Source organism: Brachyhypopomus gauderio, chromosome 1 (assembly GCF_052324685.1).
Source record: "Brachyhypopomus gauderio isolate BG-103 chromosome 1, BGAUD_0.2, whole genome shotgun sequence".
NCBI lineage: Eukaryota > Metazoa > Chordata > Actinopteri > Gymnotiformes > Hypopomidae > Brachyhypopomus > Brachyhypopomus gauderio.
In genome coordinates this window covers 2674792-2691644 of record NC_135211.1, presented here as the reverse complement: position 1 = coordinate 2691644, position 16853 = coordinate 2674792, and the positions used below count along the sequence as shown (strand labels likewise).

The 16853-nt window shown below is 39.8% G+C and overlaps 1 protein-coding gene across 1 annotated transcript; it reads left to right on the top strand.

Moving 5' to 3' along the window:
* The first annotated feature begins 9433 nt into the window (after positions 1-9433).
* cflara (CASP8 and FADD-like apoptosis regulator a) lies at positions 9434-16652 on the top strand. The gene is made up of 10 exons (XM_077008911.1): positions 9434-9708; positions 11191-11715; positions 12194-12299; positions 12729-12861; positions 13037-13083; positions 13308-13350; positions 13534-13586; positions 14496-14574; positions 15429-15921; positions 16044-16652. Exons 2-10 carry the CDS (start codon positions 11408-11410, stop codon positions 16168-16170), a joined length of 1389 nt encoding a protein of 462 aa, XP_076865026.1. The 5' UTR covers positions 9434-9708; positions 11191-11407; the 3' UTR covers positions 16171-16652.
* The last annotated feature ends 201 nt before the right edge of the window (positions 16653-16853 follow it).

Here is a 16853-nt window from a genome sequence, read left to right as displayed (position 1 = left end):
TTAGTGGTGGACCGTTATAACGCCGATAACGGCCCACCACTAATTAAATTGAACTCAATTGAAATTGAGCTTGCAGACCGTTTTTATCTGTGTGTGTGTGTGTGTGTATGTATATATATATAATATATTGTGTGAGTATATATATATATATGTGTGACGTTGGCGTCGGAGAGACGGACGAGACACGAGTCCGATGGTTTACGCACAGATCACTTCTTTAATTTCAACAGATATTGCGCAATCAGCGCACGATAAACATGAAGACAGCACACAACGTGCAGACTTAGACAACGACGAGCACAGGACACTGCGCGAGCGCACATTAAATAGACAAACCACAGTAGCCCCACGTGATTACAAGACGATTCACAGGTGAGACACATTATTCACACGACATAGCCATCACCACGGAGTTCCATTGACGCAGACAAAGCACGTAGACTACATATACACACGCCCAAAGGGGAGGGGCCGGGGTCCTCAACGTGACAATATATATATATATATTAGGCCTGGAACACGATTAAAAACATTTATCTAATTAGAAGCTTTGTAATTAATTAATCGAAATTAATCACATTTTAATCGCATTTCAGTATTTAACATGAGAAATATTAATTTAAGTTCATATATATATATATATATTGTGATTTGTTAAGGAAAAACGTGTAATTTTGTTTCTGGAAGTGGCATGTTCTCAGAAATAGGCAGCTAGCCTAATTCTTGTACGAAGCAATTTGTTGTTTTTACAGAAAGAGCAGTATTTTTGTATAATAAAATTTTTGAGTAGTGGACAGTTCTGGCAGCTAGCCTAAGCCTACCAATTTTATTTACTTTACTACAGTTTTATTAGTTTAATGTAGTGTTCTGAGTGTCAGCCTCAAACAGACATGTTGTCTTGGATTTACCTTTGTGTGTTTACAATATTGCAATATGTTGATAAAACCTTTACAATTATAATATCTTTATAAATGTACTCTGCTTTCATGCCAGCAGACCGAAGTAGCTCATTTGAGAATCGTTTTTTTTTTATCAAAGTCTGTTTTATTAAGGTTTTTTAGCATATACAAAATGTCAAATACAAACACTCCCATGCCCTTTCATCCCGCCCCACCCTACCCCACCCCACCCCTTCAGGCCTGCGTTATAGAAAATAAATAAATAAGTAAAATGAAATAAAATAAAATAAGACTTAAAATACAAATATAAGCATGTAAGGGAATGTCCCAAGGACATAAAGAATAGAATGTGTATATATAGTGACATATTTATATAAAATAAAGTTATAAAGTACATCGCGAATTTAAAGTAAATATCTGCTACATGTTCATTAGCTAAATTTAACAGGTCATGTTTCCAGCTTCCATGTTTTCCACAAATGTTAAGAAAGGCTGCCAAGTTTTATAAAACCTCAGTACTGACTCTTGAATCGAATACCTTATTTTCTCCAGTTTCACATGCTGTATAACTTCTTGAATCCAATGGGCATAAGTTGGAGGGCTAGAGTCTTTCCACTTAAATAATATGAGTCGTCTGGCTAACAGAGTACAGAAAGCCAGCATATTTTGTTTATGGTTACTTAAGTGAATATCTGTTGGGAGGACACCAAACAGTGCAATATACGGTGAGTAGTCCAGCGGTACTTCCAGGATTTCAGAAAGAGTGTCAAAAATGGACTGCCAAAAATAATATAGCTTTGGACACGTCCAGAACATGTGGAATAGATTAGCTGGGGCTTGTTTACATCTATCACATGTAGGGTCTACGTTTGGTTTAATTCTAGACAATCTGACTTTACACCAGTGGAGACGATGTACCACCTTAAATTGCACCACAGAGTGTCGTTGACAGATAGAAGACCGATGTATTCTCTGAATGATTTTCTGCCATATGTCTTCTGGAATTTCATTGCCTAGGTCCTCTTCCCACCTACTTTTGAGACTGTCCAGAGTCGTCAGACCACCCATAGTGAAAAGTTCATACAGCCCACGTATACTTTGTTTGGACTCTGTCCCCAGTTTGAGAACAGAATCTAACAGTGACATAGGGGGAGATAGAGGAAAACAATCAAATTGTGAGGCTGCAAAACTTCATATTTGTAAGTATCTGAAAAAATGTGATTTCGGAATATTAAACTTTTTCATCAATTGGTCAAAGGATGCAAAATTATTGTCAAGGTAGAGGTCATTGACTGATAGGATTCCATTATTAGACCATACATTGAATCCATCATCCAACATTGAGGGTTTAAACATATGGTTTTTAGCTACTGGAGTGAACATAGAAGGTTTACTGAGTTTAAATGAACGTCTAAACTGGTTCCAGACTTTTACTGATTGTATAACAATAGGATTATTGCTATAGTAGGAAACTGTTTTTTCCCATGGAGATTTGGAGCAGAGTAGTGCTGGTAAAGATGTGAAGTTGCATGATGAGTTCTCTAGGGTTACCCACTTAGGGGTGTCAGAGCCTTCTGCGTTTCCTATCCAATACAGCAATGCTCTGATGTTCGCAGCCCAGTAATACCATCGAAGATTTGGAAGTGCCATACCACCCTGAGAGCGAGGTTTCTGTAACACACATTTTCTAATACGTGGAGGTTTTTTATTCCAGATGAAGGTTGATATTAAAGTGTCTATAAATCTAAAAAAAAATGCAGACAGAAAAATCGGGAGACTTTGGAATAGATATAAAAATCTAGGCACCACATTCATCTTAATCGTATTGATCCTTCCTCCCAAAGAGAGGGGTAGCAAGTCCCAGCGTTTAATATCCTGCTTCAGACTAGATATCAATGGAAGAAAGTTGGACTTATAGAGATCCTTAAATTCATGCGTGATCCATATTCCCAAATATTTAAACTTTGTGTTACTAATTTTGAAGGGGGTTGAAATAGATAGTATGTTTTTGGCACTCTTATTAATTGGCATCAATTCACTTTTGGATAGATTTATTTTGTAACCTGATATATTTCCAAATTTACCAAAGAGATCCAATAATCTAGGAATACATGAAAGGGGGTCTGAAATGTACAGCAACAAATCGTCTGCATAAAGTGATAGTTTGTGCTCCTGATCCCCTCTGTCAATTCCTCTAATATGAGGATCCTGACGTAGGGCTATTGCTAGTGGCTCAATAGCTATTGTGAACAAAAGGGGAGACATTGGGCATCCCTGGCGTGTACCTCTCTGAAGTTTAAAGTATTTAGACAAGTTATTGTTTGTACGTACAGCAGCCATTGGGGAAGAATATAAAGTTTTAATATAGGATATAAATTTAGGCCCAAAACCAAATTTCTTAAGGGTATAAAATAAGTACCCCCCATTCCACCCTATCGAAAGCCTTCTCAGCGTCAAGTGATAATAAGACCTCTGGTGTATCAGATGCAGAGGGATTGTAGAGTATGTTTAAAAGTCGTCTTATATTAAAAAAAGAGTGTATTCTTTATAAAGCCTGTTTGGTCTGTGGAAATGACAGTGGTAAGAATTCCTTCAAGGCGGTATGCTAGGAGCTTCGCAAAAATCTTTACATCTGTATTAAAAAGGGACACTGGACGATATGAGCCACACGAGAGGAGATTTTTATCTTTCTTCAAAATAAGCGAAATTGTTGCTTCACGCATGGTCTGGGGGAGAGACTGAGACGTGAATGATTCCTGAAATACAGAGAGCAGAAGTGGAGTGAGTTGTTCTGCAAATACTTTAAAAAACTCTGCCGGAAACCCGTCAGGACCTGGAGATTTGCTGCTCTGCATACCCCTGATTGATTTTGTGATCTCTTCAATAAAAATATCCTCTTCTAATTCTGCGGCTGTTTCTAAATCAATCTTAGGTATGCTGATGTTCTGAAAAAAATTATCCAAAGCCGAATCATCTTCAGGCGGTTCCGATGTGTAGAGGGAATAATAATACTGGTAAAAACAGGAATTTATTTTTAAATGGTCAGTATATTTTAAACCATGCTCATCTTCTATTTCAGATATATATTGATTGGCATTTCTCTGACGGAGTTGGTGTGCAAGTATTTTTCCAGCCTTCTCTCCATGTTCATATGAACTGTGTCTAGATTTTAAGATCAGGTCCTCTGCTTTACGTGTTGAAAGGAGATCAAATTCCATTTTTAATATCAGGCGCTGTTTCATTATGTCATCTGAAGGAGAATGACTGTGCATTGTATCCAATTTTAAAATATCGTCTGTTAGCTGTTTAAGACGCTTAGCTTCTGATCGTCTACTCCTTGCAGAGAATGAAATAATCTGGCCTCTAAGGTAGGCTTTCAGCGACTCCCATACTGTTGAGGACGACATTCCCGGGGTTTGGTTACAAGCGAGGAAAAATGCAATTTCTGATTTCATAAAATTAACAAAAGTTTCGTCAGAGAGTAAGTGAGTATTAAATCTCCATGGGCGATAGTTGGTAGCAGCCCCTGGGATGTGCAGCTTCATTGTTAAAGGACTATGATCCGAAATTACTATAGATTGATATTCACTGTCGATTACTACAGGCAAAAGCCTTTTGTCAATAAAGAAATAATCTATTCGTGAAAACATCTTATGAACTGGGGAGAAGAAAGAATAAGCTCTAGAGGTAGGATTCCGGAAACGCCATACATCTGACACACCGTAAGTCCTAAGAAACAACTTGATTGATTGAGCTGATTTAGACTGGTATATTACTGAAGAAGAGCTACGATCAAGATTCGGAGAGAGTGCACAGTTCATACCCCCCCCCCCCCCCCCCCCCCCCCCAAAACAAGGTGATGTGTTACCATATTTGGTAGTCGAGAGAAAAATTTTGTAAAGAATGTGTGATCATCAATGTTTGGAGCATACACATTGGCTAAAATAATAGGGAATCCATACAACTGACCTATCACAATGACATACCTTCCCATGGAATCAGATTCTATGCTTGACATCACAAATGGTATATTCTTACTAATTAAGATAGCGACCCCTCTCATTTTAGAATTAAATTTAGAATGATAGGCTTGTCCTATCCATCCACCTCTCAATCTGAACTGATCTATTGTACGAAGATGGGTCTCCTGTAAGAAAGCAATATCCGTTTTGAGATTTTTAAGATGAGTGAGTACTTTTCTGCGCTTCACAGGGTGGTTTAGAGATTTGACATTCCAGCTAACGAAGTTTACTGGGCAACCTGTAGTTCTTCCCAAATTGTTTACCTCTTTCATTTGACACAACCCGATTCTACCCTGTAATCGTGCCCCAAAAGAATGCAGTAGCAGCGTAAGCAACATATAGAATAATAACATGCACATAAACCAATATTTGCAGGCCTGAAAGTTACCCCACCCATGTCACCTACCCGAACATGGTGACCAGAAAACCCCCCGCAAAAAGAACGTACACACATCGGTGTGTTAGTAGTGGGGTACGACTTAGTGTCTCCTAGCTAGCTCCCGCCAGACTCCCATCCAGAAGGATTAAAGAAACAGGATAGGCGCATTGCGACCTCTAATAAGCAAGAGGAGAAAAATAAATAACTAAATAAATAAATAAATAAATAAATAAAACAAGCACTAGAAAAACCCAGAGGAGCCAAACAGAGTCGTTCTGTAGCTCAGCCTTTGCAAAAGTTGCAGTACCTGAGCCCAGTTCTTACTCTCAACGACCGTGGCTGAAAGAATGCCTTAGTTGGAATAGGCCCAGTCAAGTAGCGGTGATCTCTTTCGCATACACCATGGCCTTTCGCGGATCCAGGAATTCCTTGGTGGCCCCGTTAAATGAAACACGGAGTTTGGCTGGGAATACTATTCCATAGCGGATGTCTCGCCGGTTCCGGACATCGTCAAACGCTGCCAGGGCTTTTGCCACACTCGCGGTGAAATCTGGAAAAATCGCGATCGGTTCACCTCGGTACTGGAGCGGTCCATTTTCCCGGGCCCGACGCAGCACCTCCACGCAATCCTGGTAGTAGTGGAGCTTTGCGACGATGGCGTGAGACCGCGATGCGAGCGATCGACAAGAATATCTTTCTCCAGATGCAGAGTTTCTTTCAACAGTTTGGAGACAGCCGTAGTGGAACTTGAGCCGGATTCCTCCGCAATGCCCACGATTCTGATATTGCATCTCCGCATCCTCCCCTCCATATCCTCGCACCGCTGCCTCAGCTCAGCCACCTCCGTTTTCAGGTCAGTCACTGCGGTTTGCAGCGTAGTTACCTCTCCCGACCACACCGACAGGCCCTCTTCCACATTGTTAATAGTGCTTCTCACCGCCTCCATGTCAGCGCGATTAGCTGCTGCGCCATTAGCTATTTCGGCTCTCACCTCTTTCAGTTCGTTTTTTAGAGAGTTGAATTCTTCGGCGAGTATGTTCCTTAACTCAGATTTAATCGCCAGGGAGATGTCGGACCTCAGTGAGGAGAGAATATCCACTTTTAAGGCCTCGGTGTCCATGGTGGGCTGTGGCTGCGGGCTAACCGCTGAGTCGTGGTGGTCTGGAGCGGTGGCTTTAGGCCTGCTGTTTGCGGATCCGCTATACTTATACTTTCGGAGATTGGCGGCCATAGGTAGGATTTATATGGCTCCAACTGGCTTCACAGTGTCTTTATACACTTTAGAGGTCAAACATTTGGTGTAAATAGAGGGAAAAAAAGCGCAATAAAACATAAAATAAGGGAATCCGGACAGGAGCAGTTCCCCGCACGTCTTACTCCATCGCCTGCTCACTAGCCAGAATCGTTTTTGAATCGGAAAATAATCGTTTTTGAATCTAATCGTTGGGATCTGAAAGAATCGAGAAAAAATCGAATCGTGACCCCAAGAATTGATTCTGAATCGAATCGTGGGATTCCCAAAGATTTGCAGTCCTAGTAATGACATCACCCTCTGGCACCCCCCATTGGCCCGATGCTACAATATATATATATTAGTGGTGGGCCGTTATCAGCGTTAACGGCGTTCGATAATGTGATACTCTTATTGGGCGATATAAAAAATATCGCCATTAATCTAATCTTAAAGATGGGTTGGGAACTGGGTCAAAATAGATAAGCAAACTATGATGACATTCACCTTGATAGTTTAGCTTGGGTGTATTCCTAACCAAATTGCACAGTAGGGGGCGAGAACGAGTTTTCAAACCTGTGGATTACCACCCACAACAAATCGCACGTGTGCTTACATGGATGCAGCCATGAAGCCGCCAGGTTTGGTTAATGGAAAATTCATTTTTAAGAAGCTTCCTAATGGAGACATTGACAAGTCTAAAGTTGTTTGCACCTTATGCAACGTGGAATTAGTTTATTGTAGGAGTTCTACCAGTCTGAAGTTCCATTTAAACGCAAAACACCAGTTTGCTAATGCTGCTGACGCTGGTCAAGCACTGATGCAGCCCAGGGGAAGAGTCACCACCGCCGAAAACAGGTTAAATGTACTAAATGTTGGCTTACATTTCAGATCTCATGTTTAGCCAGGGTTGCCAAGTCTCACGCGATGAGCGTGAGACACACGCATTTGATTGTCTTCACACGCTCACATGCCACACATCCGATTTCTCACGCTGAAAAAAATCTAGTTTATTTATCTCTGATCTACATCTATGATTCACTGAGTTACTAGTTCGCCAACCACTGGCGAACAATCGATCGCGATATAATACTTAATTATATAACAATAATGTGTTAAATAAAATTTCCTTGCCTTGCAAACTATTCAATTCATCCAGTCTCACAATATGCATACCAATTTCATATACTGAAATGAATAACATTGAGACAGAAAGCAAAGGTTAATTAGTTGAATTCTATGTATTTTTAACATGGTGTAACCTTCCTTGATCTGTATTGCAGACCCCCAGGGTCAGTTGATCTGTATTGCAGACCCCCAGGGTCAGTTGATCTGTGTTGTGACCCCCAGGGTCAGTTGATCTGTGTTGTGACCCCAAGGGTCAGTTGATCTGTGTTGTGACCCCCAGGGTCAGTTGATTTGTGTTGTGACCCCCAAGGTCAGTTGATCTGTGTTGTGACCCTGAGGTGTCAGTTGATCTGTGTTGCAGACCCCCAGGGTCAGTTGATTTGTGTTGTGACCTCCAGGGTCAGTTGATCTGTGTTGTGACCCCAAGGGTCAGTTGATCTGTGTTGTGACCCCCAGGGTCAGTTGATTTGTGTTGTGACCCCCAAGGTCAGTTGATCTGTGTTGTGACCCTGAGGTGTCAGTTGATCTGTGTTGCAGACCCCCAGGGTCAGTTGATTTGTGTTATGACCCCCAGGGTCAGTTGATCTGTGTTGCAGACCCCCAGGGTCAGTTGATCTGTGTTGCAGACCCCCAGGGTCAGTTGATCTGTGTTGTGACAGTGTCAGTGTCAGAGGTGTCAGTTGCCCCTCAAATACATTGTGCATGATGTGTTGCATATGATCATCTTTCGCTTTAAAAGACAGACGTAATTTTAAAAGAGATAAAAAAAATTTGGTCTAGACCACAGATCACTAATAGGCGGATCCGGACCGAAACGATGTCTCATGCGGACCCGAAACTGATACCAAAACAGAAACGATATCGTAAAATCTTGTTGAGCACTTTCTGGTTTTCCGGCGCAGCTTTTACAGTCCATACGGTAGTGGTCACGCGTCCAAAGGAACATACGGACCAATAGCATGCGAGTTTGGCTATACCACGTGATATCACGAAACAAAGCGAGAGCGGATGGGAGTTTGTGGAAGACGTAACGTAGAGAAACTGATAGGAGAGACGAAGGAGAGAAACGGAGAAAAGAAAGAAAGAAACAGGCGGGCAAGACAGAGAAGGACAGAGAAAACTGATTGCTGAGACGAAGGAGAGGAGAAACAAATTGTTATATTTCTAATAATTGTACAGGGAAACACTTTCTATCTGTACATGTGACAATATTTAACATAACATAAAAACATCAGAAATTAGACATACGTGTGTACATGTACATGTTCAGTCATTTGATTTGCGACAATAAAAAGAGTCAAAAAGTACTTGAATAAGACTGAATTGATTTCATTTGATCAAATGGATGCATAGATGCTGAAACTTAAGGACTGTCCTGCCATTCTGAAGAAGACTAGCATGTGTTTATGTCTCATGTATTACACTTGGTTATTCAGATGAATACAGCATTGACTTTACAGAAATGTTACAAAATGTTTAACACTGTTTTAAAAGTATATGGTAGCTTGTGTGTTGTCTGTCTAGCAAAAAGTGAATATTATTTATCGAGTTGAATTTCTTAAAACTGGATATATTGCAAATTACATTTAATAATAATTACTCATAAGTTATTTTCTAGGTTACTGTTTAATTAAAATTACAATGAGCTATATCTAAACACAAACCCTTTCGTTCCCCAAAATGGCAACATAACGACATGGGACCGTGTTCCTTTAACGTCCCAGCTGGGCCCAAAACGAGCCCAATACGGCCAGACCAGACCATACTACTCAAACCAGCACCCGTGGGACGAAACGTGACCGAACACGGACACGACATTGCTGCCTGGTTGGCTGAGTGATTCTCCACCTACCACAAACTACTACTGCTCTGTTGTACTTTCGATATCAAGAGTTTAATTTCGTAAGCGAAAATAGTTTTGAAACGCAATGTGGGTTTCCTAGGAATCTTACTAACGAATAATCTTTACATTCTTCTAATGTATCTGCTATCTGGGGATGGGCTTGTGCAGTCAGTTTGCTTCCTTCAACGTTTTGTTCCGGATCAAAGGTAAACTGTTTACAGTAACTAAGTCATTGTATTAACATTTTGCTATTTTAGGGATTAGGAAATACGCTGTGATGCAACAGCGAGATTATCCACGTTCACTATTAGAAACAACCAAACGTTTTACACTTTTTACGCTTTCAACGCAAGTCTTCCTAATTACCGAGGCTTTCTGTATTCAAGTAATAGTAAATAGCAAGTCTGTGCTATGATTTAATGTTTAAACGGTTTGCATCATAAAAAGTCCATAAAAAGTAAAAACAAACAAACAATTAAATTTTTATTACGATGAGGTAATATTTTTGCTCTTAACCACTTGGTGGCGACAACGATTCTAACCGAAACGTTGCAAAATTAAAACTAGGAAGACTTACAAAATAATGCAGTTTACACAAAAAGAAAAGCTTTTAGAAAGTTCATTTTCAGTTTATAAAAGTTGTAATATAGCCAAAGTATAAAGTAAATGTGTATCTTCAGTGTGTTTTTCTTTGATGTCCGTTGAGACAGCTCACATGTCTGTAGTATCTCCGCTCGTCACATTTATTTTGCTAGCAGTGGGATCATCAGAGCTGGAAGGTCAATTGTCTTGAATACTGCTCTCTACATTTGATTGATGCCCTGCAAGCAGCTCAGGTTTCTTTTTTTCAGATGGTGTGCATCATTTACACATTTTATTTCAGCAGGACAAAATGAGTATGACGTGAAAAAAGTGTAACAAATGAGATTCCTGTCATAATGAGGGTGACCTGCATGTTGTGACTCTGTTCAGGGGCTTTCCACTGTACACCTGCATATTCCATTCATAGCTGCTGCTAGCATACCATACCATTCAGAACACATGGTTTGTTAAGTATGTGTTGGCAAAATGTGTAGTGTCAGTGTGTGTGCATTGCAATGTTCTGAGCAAAGCTGTGCTCCTACCCTGCTAATTGAACCACACTCTGTTCTTACTGGTGCAATGTGCAATTAATGAAGATTGGCCACCAGGCTGGATCAATTTAGTCATGAACCCTCCCACACTAAAATGACAGGTGTCTCATTGTCCAACCCCTGTAGGTTTAGAGCTGAAACCCCCACTCTGTAAGATATTTTGACAGTAAATTTTCCCAAGTATTAAGATTCTTGAAACTATTTATGGGAAAGTGTTAATATCTGTTGGTATGGAAAATAATTCAAAAGGAAACCAAAAAAGAAACTGAAGCAATTTTTCTTAAAATTATTTTGTTTCATCGCCAGCTTTGTGCTTTGAGGGCAGAGAAAACTCTGTACCCAGAGGCATAGGAATGGATTTCATATTAATTGCATAAAAGGCAAAGAAATATAGATTATGGTTGGAAGAACATAAAAGATAAAAAATTCTATATTTACATGTATATACACATGCTGGGTGTGTGTTCTGGCTGCTATGAACTGGCCTATTGCCTTATAATCTTTTGTGTATTTATTCATTTTGCCTGAATCCATGTGTTTGTTGTGTTTTTATAGGACAAAGAGTTTTCTATGACCCTACTATTTGGCTAAATACGAGGAAAAGGAATGCGGGAAACAACAGCGCCTGAGATTTTCCCATAGAGGCTGGACCCTTGAATTCCTGTTTTTACCGTCAGACTCAAAACACACGGAGCAGATCCTTCCTCCAGAATCTGAAATGGCAGTGGCTGGTGAGCCCATGTGACTATAGCTGTTACGGGCCAGTGGTGCAATGGCAGACAGGTTTTCTATACTGGTCAACAATGTGGTTGATGCCTTAAGCAAAGAGGAGCAGAAGACCCTGCTGTACCTGTGCTCTGACCTCACGTCAGGGGAACGTATGGACGATTTGCAAGGAGCTCTTCTTTTATTAGGATCGCATGCACACACTCACACAGGCCAGCCCCACCCTGGTGACAGCATCCTGAAGGAACTCTTGTTTCAAGTGAAGCGCTTTGATATTCTGAGGAGGATTCTGGGGACCAGTAAGCAAGAGGTGGAGCGAAGGTTAGGACAAGGTCGTATTCTTTCAAAATACAGGTAATTAATTCTGTTATCACTTACACTGTGTGGTTGGATATGGCCATCTTTCTTACATTATATGGATGTTTACATCCCCACAGCTTTAGAAGATATTTAATGAACTTGTCTGATACTTGTGTTAGAAGTTATATGACAATACATACATGTAATACTGCTAAGTAATGAGGAAGTTGGGGAATTTTTCGTTTTTGTCTTGTTTAAATATCTTTTTGCATAGCTCTAAAATAGCCAAGTATCTCAGGAGTGAAGTTTTGCTGATTCTTGTTGTGGAACAGGAGAAGTTGTATGAAGCGTCATGTGTGAACCTTGGGCTTGTGTTTGAAGACCGTCCGCATATCAACGAGTGTATTTGAGGGTGCTGACGTTAAGACTGCCACCTCATCCAAATACTATATCAACCAGTTAAAGAGAAATGCAGAATGCCATTCTAATGCCAGCAGAAGTAAAGAACCATATTGTGTGTATGTGTGTGCAGGGTTCTGATGATGGAGCTCAGTGACAGTCTGGACACAGAGGAACTTAAATCGTTCATTTTCCTTATGAGAAGCACTGTGCCAAAAAGCTCACTGGACCGAGCTACTGTAAGACCCCTGTACATGTTAACTGAGCTACTGTAAGACCCCTCTACATGTTAACTGAGCTACTGTAAGACCCCTGTACATGTCAACTGAGCTCCTGTAAAACCCTTCTACATATTAATTGAGCTCCTGTAAGACCCCTCTATATGTTAACTGAGCTATTGTAAGACCCCTCTATATGTTAACTGAGCTACTGTAAGACCCCTCTATATGGTAAGTGAGCTACTGTAAGACCCCTCTACATGTTTACTGAGCTCCTGTAAGACCCCTTTACATGTTAACTGAGCTATTGTAAGACCCCTGTACACCCTTACCAAGCTGTTTCTCCACAATCGCTCTACACCCTAACAGCTACCACCAGATCCCTGTACACCTTTACTCAGGTGCTGTAAGATGCTTTAGTCATCTAGGCATTTCTCCTTTTGGTTGTAGAGTTTTCTTGATGTTGTCATGGAACTGGAGAAGATGGATGAAGTGTCATGTGAGAAGCTTGGGCTTGTAGAACAATGTTTGAAGAGCATCCAGAGAGCAGACCTCGCCAAACGGGTCCAGCAATTCCAGAAAGGTTGAAACTGCTGATTCTGTACTCTGATTCTGTATTATGAGTTTGAAATATATTCTTCACAGATGTATAGTTATCTGATTTCTAGTTTTCTGTAGTTATTAAGTCATTAACAGTTATTAACAGTTTTACTTAAAGATATGATGATAGCAATAAAGCAAGTGTGTTGATTATGTAGGTCAACATGTGCAAGTCTCCCAACACACGGTCCAGATTGGCACACAGGTAACAAGTTTATTTTCTGAATATTTATTCACAGAGAGGATACGGGTGGAATTGTAAATCCAATATTAAAGTTTTAAAGTTAAAGGGCAGTGATTATTATTAGAGCTATAGCTGGATTCTATGTAGTTACATTCATTGATCATTAGGGCTAGTTAAAATCTTATCTAAATCTGCCTTAATTCTAAGCCTAATCCATGTTTTGATCTCTTGTGTTTCTGCTGTAGTCTGGTCTTGGACCAAGTAGCCAACAGTATGGACACCCGCAAGGTAGTCTGAGCTTTTATAAAACATCAAGAAAAATATGAATGATGAATATGAATTATTTATAACAGCTTTAACATTTAAAAATTCCCCTTAAACGTTTGAATTTTTTCCAACCTCATCTGTAAATGTAATTGCAGATACTTGTAGCTATAGGATATATATTTTTTAAGTGAATTTTTTCTGCAGCGCTCAAAACTCTGAAGTTTTCAGTACCTGAAAGTGAAATGCAGCATATACAGGTTTGTCATTTATCTTTCTGTTTTTGTTTCTGTCCTTAACCCAACCCAAGATACCCTCCAACACAATCACCCCCTTTGGCAGGATTCCGTGTACACACTGTACAGTTCAACTTGAAGCCCCCGAGATGAATGTTAGGATGAGCCTTATCTGTGATCTGAGGGCTGATCTTATCTGCAAGCTGTACGCATGCAGCAAAGATTGGCTTTTAGTTTGGTAGATTATCATGAAGTTGAAGATTTATGAGTGAGACACAAGTTTAATGTTTTATCATTTTTATATGTTCTCATTCCAAGCGAGCACACACAGTCATAGATAAATACATACATATCAGCCTGAGTGTGTCCGAAATGCAATTATATAGTGCTTTTTACAACATGTAACAAAGCAGAATTCTCTACAATGTGCAGGCCAAGATGAAAATAGCAAGGTGTGGTAACTTCCACACGGAACGAAACACACAACACAGGTCTTCACTTTCACTTTTTTATCTAAAGCGTGGATAAAAGAAAACAGAATAACAGACTCGGAGAGAAACCGTACACAACCTGCCGACGGAACGTATCTCTACTGCTCCCACTTACGTACTCATAAATTTCCTCGCCTTATGCGCCACCTACTGGTAAGATGTAACATGGCCCAAATTTACAGCCTTATAACACAAGGAAAACCAACTGCAGAGAAAGAGGACATTATATGGAGAGAAACCAGTGCTATTACTGCAGTGCTACTTGGAAACAAGCAGACCCTAAAACAGAGTATGAAAATGCAGCAGAAAGAACATACACTTTAGCCTTTCAGCATGTGTATGGAGTGAACCCTGCCTAACTTCAACTCTAGCTACTTGTTGATGTTTGTGTGTTTGGGATGCTTTCTGACGTGTTATCTCAAACTGTTTGTGTGTGTGGCAGGCAACTGGGGATGATTACAATATTAACTGTGAGCATCATGGGTTCTGCGTGATTATCGACTGCATTGGCTATGATGGAGGTGAGTGTGTGAGGTTGTGTGTAGTGCTGGGGTATAAAGTATTAAATCACATTTTACTTTAAATTGTTATGTTTGTTTCATGGGCTGAGTGGTGGATTGCTACCAAAAGAACAAAAAGCACATAAACAGAAAACAAGGGCAGAGATCAGCTAAGAGTTAACATAGTTAAGATTTTTTCCAGTGGGCTAGGTCTGTGTGCAGATGTACACATTATTCTTTGTGGAGGTCAGGGACAAAACCAAGAATGTCCAGGCGGATCAGACCCGAGCTCTTAATACTGTTCATTATAGTTAACAAAAACTAAGAGTAGAGCTTCCCTAAACAGAGTGGACAGTCCAGTTATTTAGTGCACTTACAAGGGCTGGACAATGAAACTGAAACACCTGGTTTTAGACCACAATCATTTATTAGTATGTTGTAGGGGCTCCTTTTGAGGCCAATACAGCGTCAATACAGCGTGCACATTTAATTCTGCACATTTAACTCTTGTATGTCACCCATAATGTTGTGTGCATTGCAATATTTTGAGCAAAACTGTGCTCTTACCTTGCTAATTGATCCTTCACACTGTTCTTAGTGGTGCAATGTGCAATTAATGAAGATTGGCCACCAGGCTGGTCCAATTTAGCCATGAAACCTCCCACACTAAAATGACAGGTGTCTCAGTTTCATTGTATTTTCAGTCATCCAACATGCTGCTGTTTAATCACTGTTGTTTAACCAGCTTGAAGAGAATGTGAGTTTGAAAGTATTGCTTTCCCATGAGGATATTTACAGTGACATTATTTGTGATGCAGAAACTGATATTGCTGTATGTGCTACAGCTCTCACTGTGCTGTGTGCTTGCGTTTCAGTGCTGATGAAGCACACGTTTGAGCAGCTTGGATTCCAGGTGTTCCTGCACACCATGCTGAGTGCGCAAGAGATGTATGCAGAGCTGAGGAGACTCAGCCAGGAGAGGGATCTCCAGCGGGCAGCCGCCTTTGCCTGCTGCCTGTTGAGTCGCGGCTCACACACCCACCTGCTGGCCACGGACCCCTGTGGACCAGGCCTCCTGCTGCCCAGCCTGTTGGAGCTGTTCAGCCCGGTCCATTGCCCACTGCTACGCGGCAAACCCAAACTCTTCTTCACCCAGAGTTACATCATAGCAGAGAATCAGCCGGGCCATGTGCAGTACGATCAGTATTTGGAAACAGACAGTGTGCCATTTAGAGGTGTCCCCAGGTCTGTTGATGGGGAGGACGTGTTATGGAGCATGTGCAAAACAGGGGCGTGGCTGCTGGAGACTCCACACCAGTCAGTTTACCTGCAAGCATTAAGCTCCGCCCTGCTGCAAGCACACACCAGGTACATTACAGATAAAACAAGTTGAGTTGATATTGTACCGCATATTGTGTTTATTATTCAAATCTGTCATAAAGTTAAATAAAATGAATTCTGATCATTGTTTCTGTACTTGTGTTTTCTAGGAGGCTTCATATATTGGATGCTCTTATAAAGATGAACAGAGATGTACTTGAGCATAACCTGAAGAATCCAGACCAAATATATACGATTACACTCAGCCACACATTACAGAAACATCTCTACCTGTAACGCACTACAGAACGGCTGCTGGCCACCAGGCCATTCCCATCAAAAGTTCATATAAGCTGTTTTAATGGCTAGCAGATCATATCATAGAACATATATCATAGATCATATATCATCATATATCATATCATAGATCATATATCATAGATCATATATCTTCATAAATCATAGATCATATATCATCATATATCACATCATAGATCATTATATATCATATCATAGATCATCATATATCATCATATATAATATAGATCATATATCATCATAGATCATACAGTATATTGCTTTAAATAATCTATTTTTTCATGTTTATTCATATTTATTCATATTTATTCATGTCTTTGAAGTAAATTTCTCGTTAGTTATAAAATATTGCAAGCACACATGAAAAATGCTCTGCATAACAATAATTAGGCAGCTCAGAACATGAACATGACTAATTTAGGCTGTGTTGTAGTTCGTCAACATTATATATATATATATATATATATATATATATATATATATATATATATATATATATATATATATATATATATATACATTTACTTCAAAGACATATATATATATATATATATATATATATATATATATATATATATATATATATATATATATGTCTTTGAAGTAAATGTATATATATATATATATATATATATATATATATATATATATATATATATATA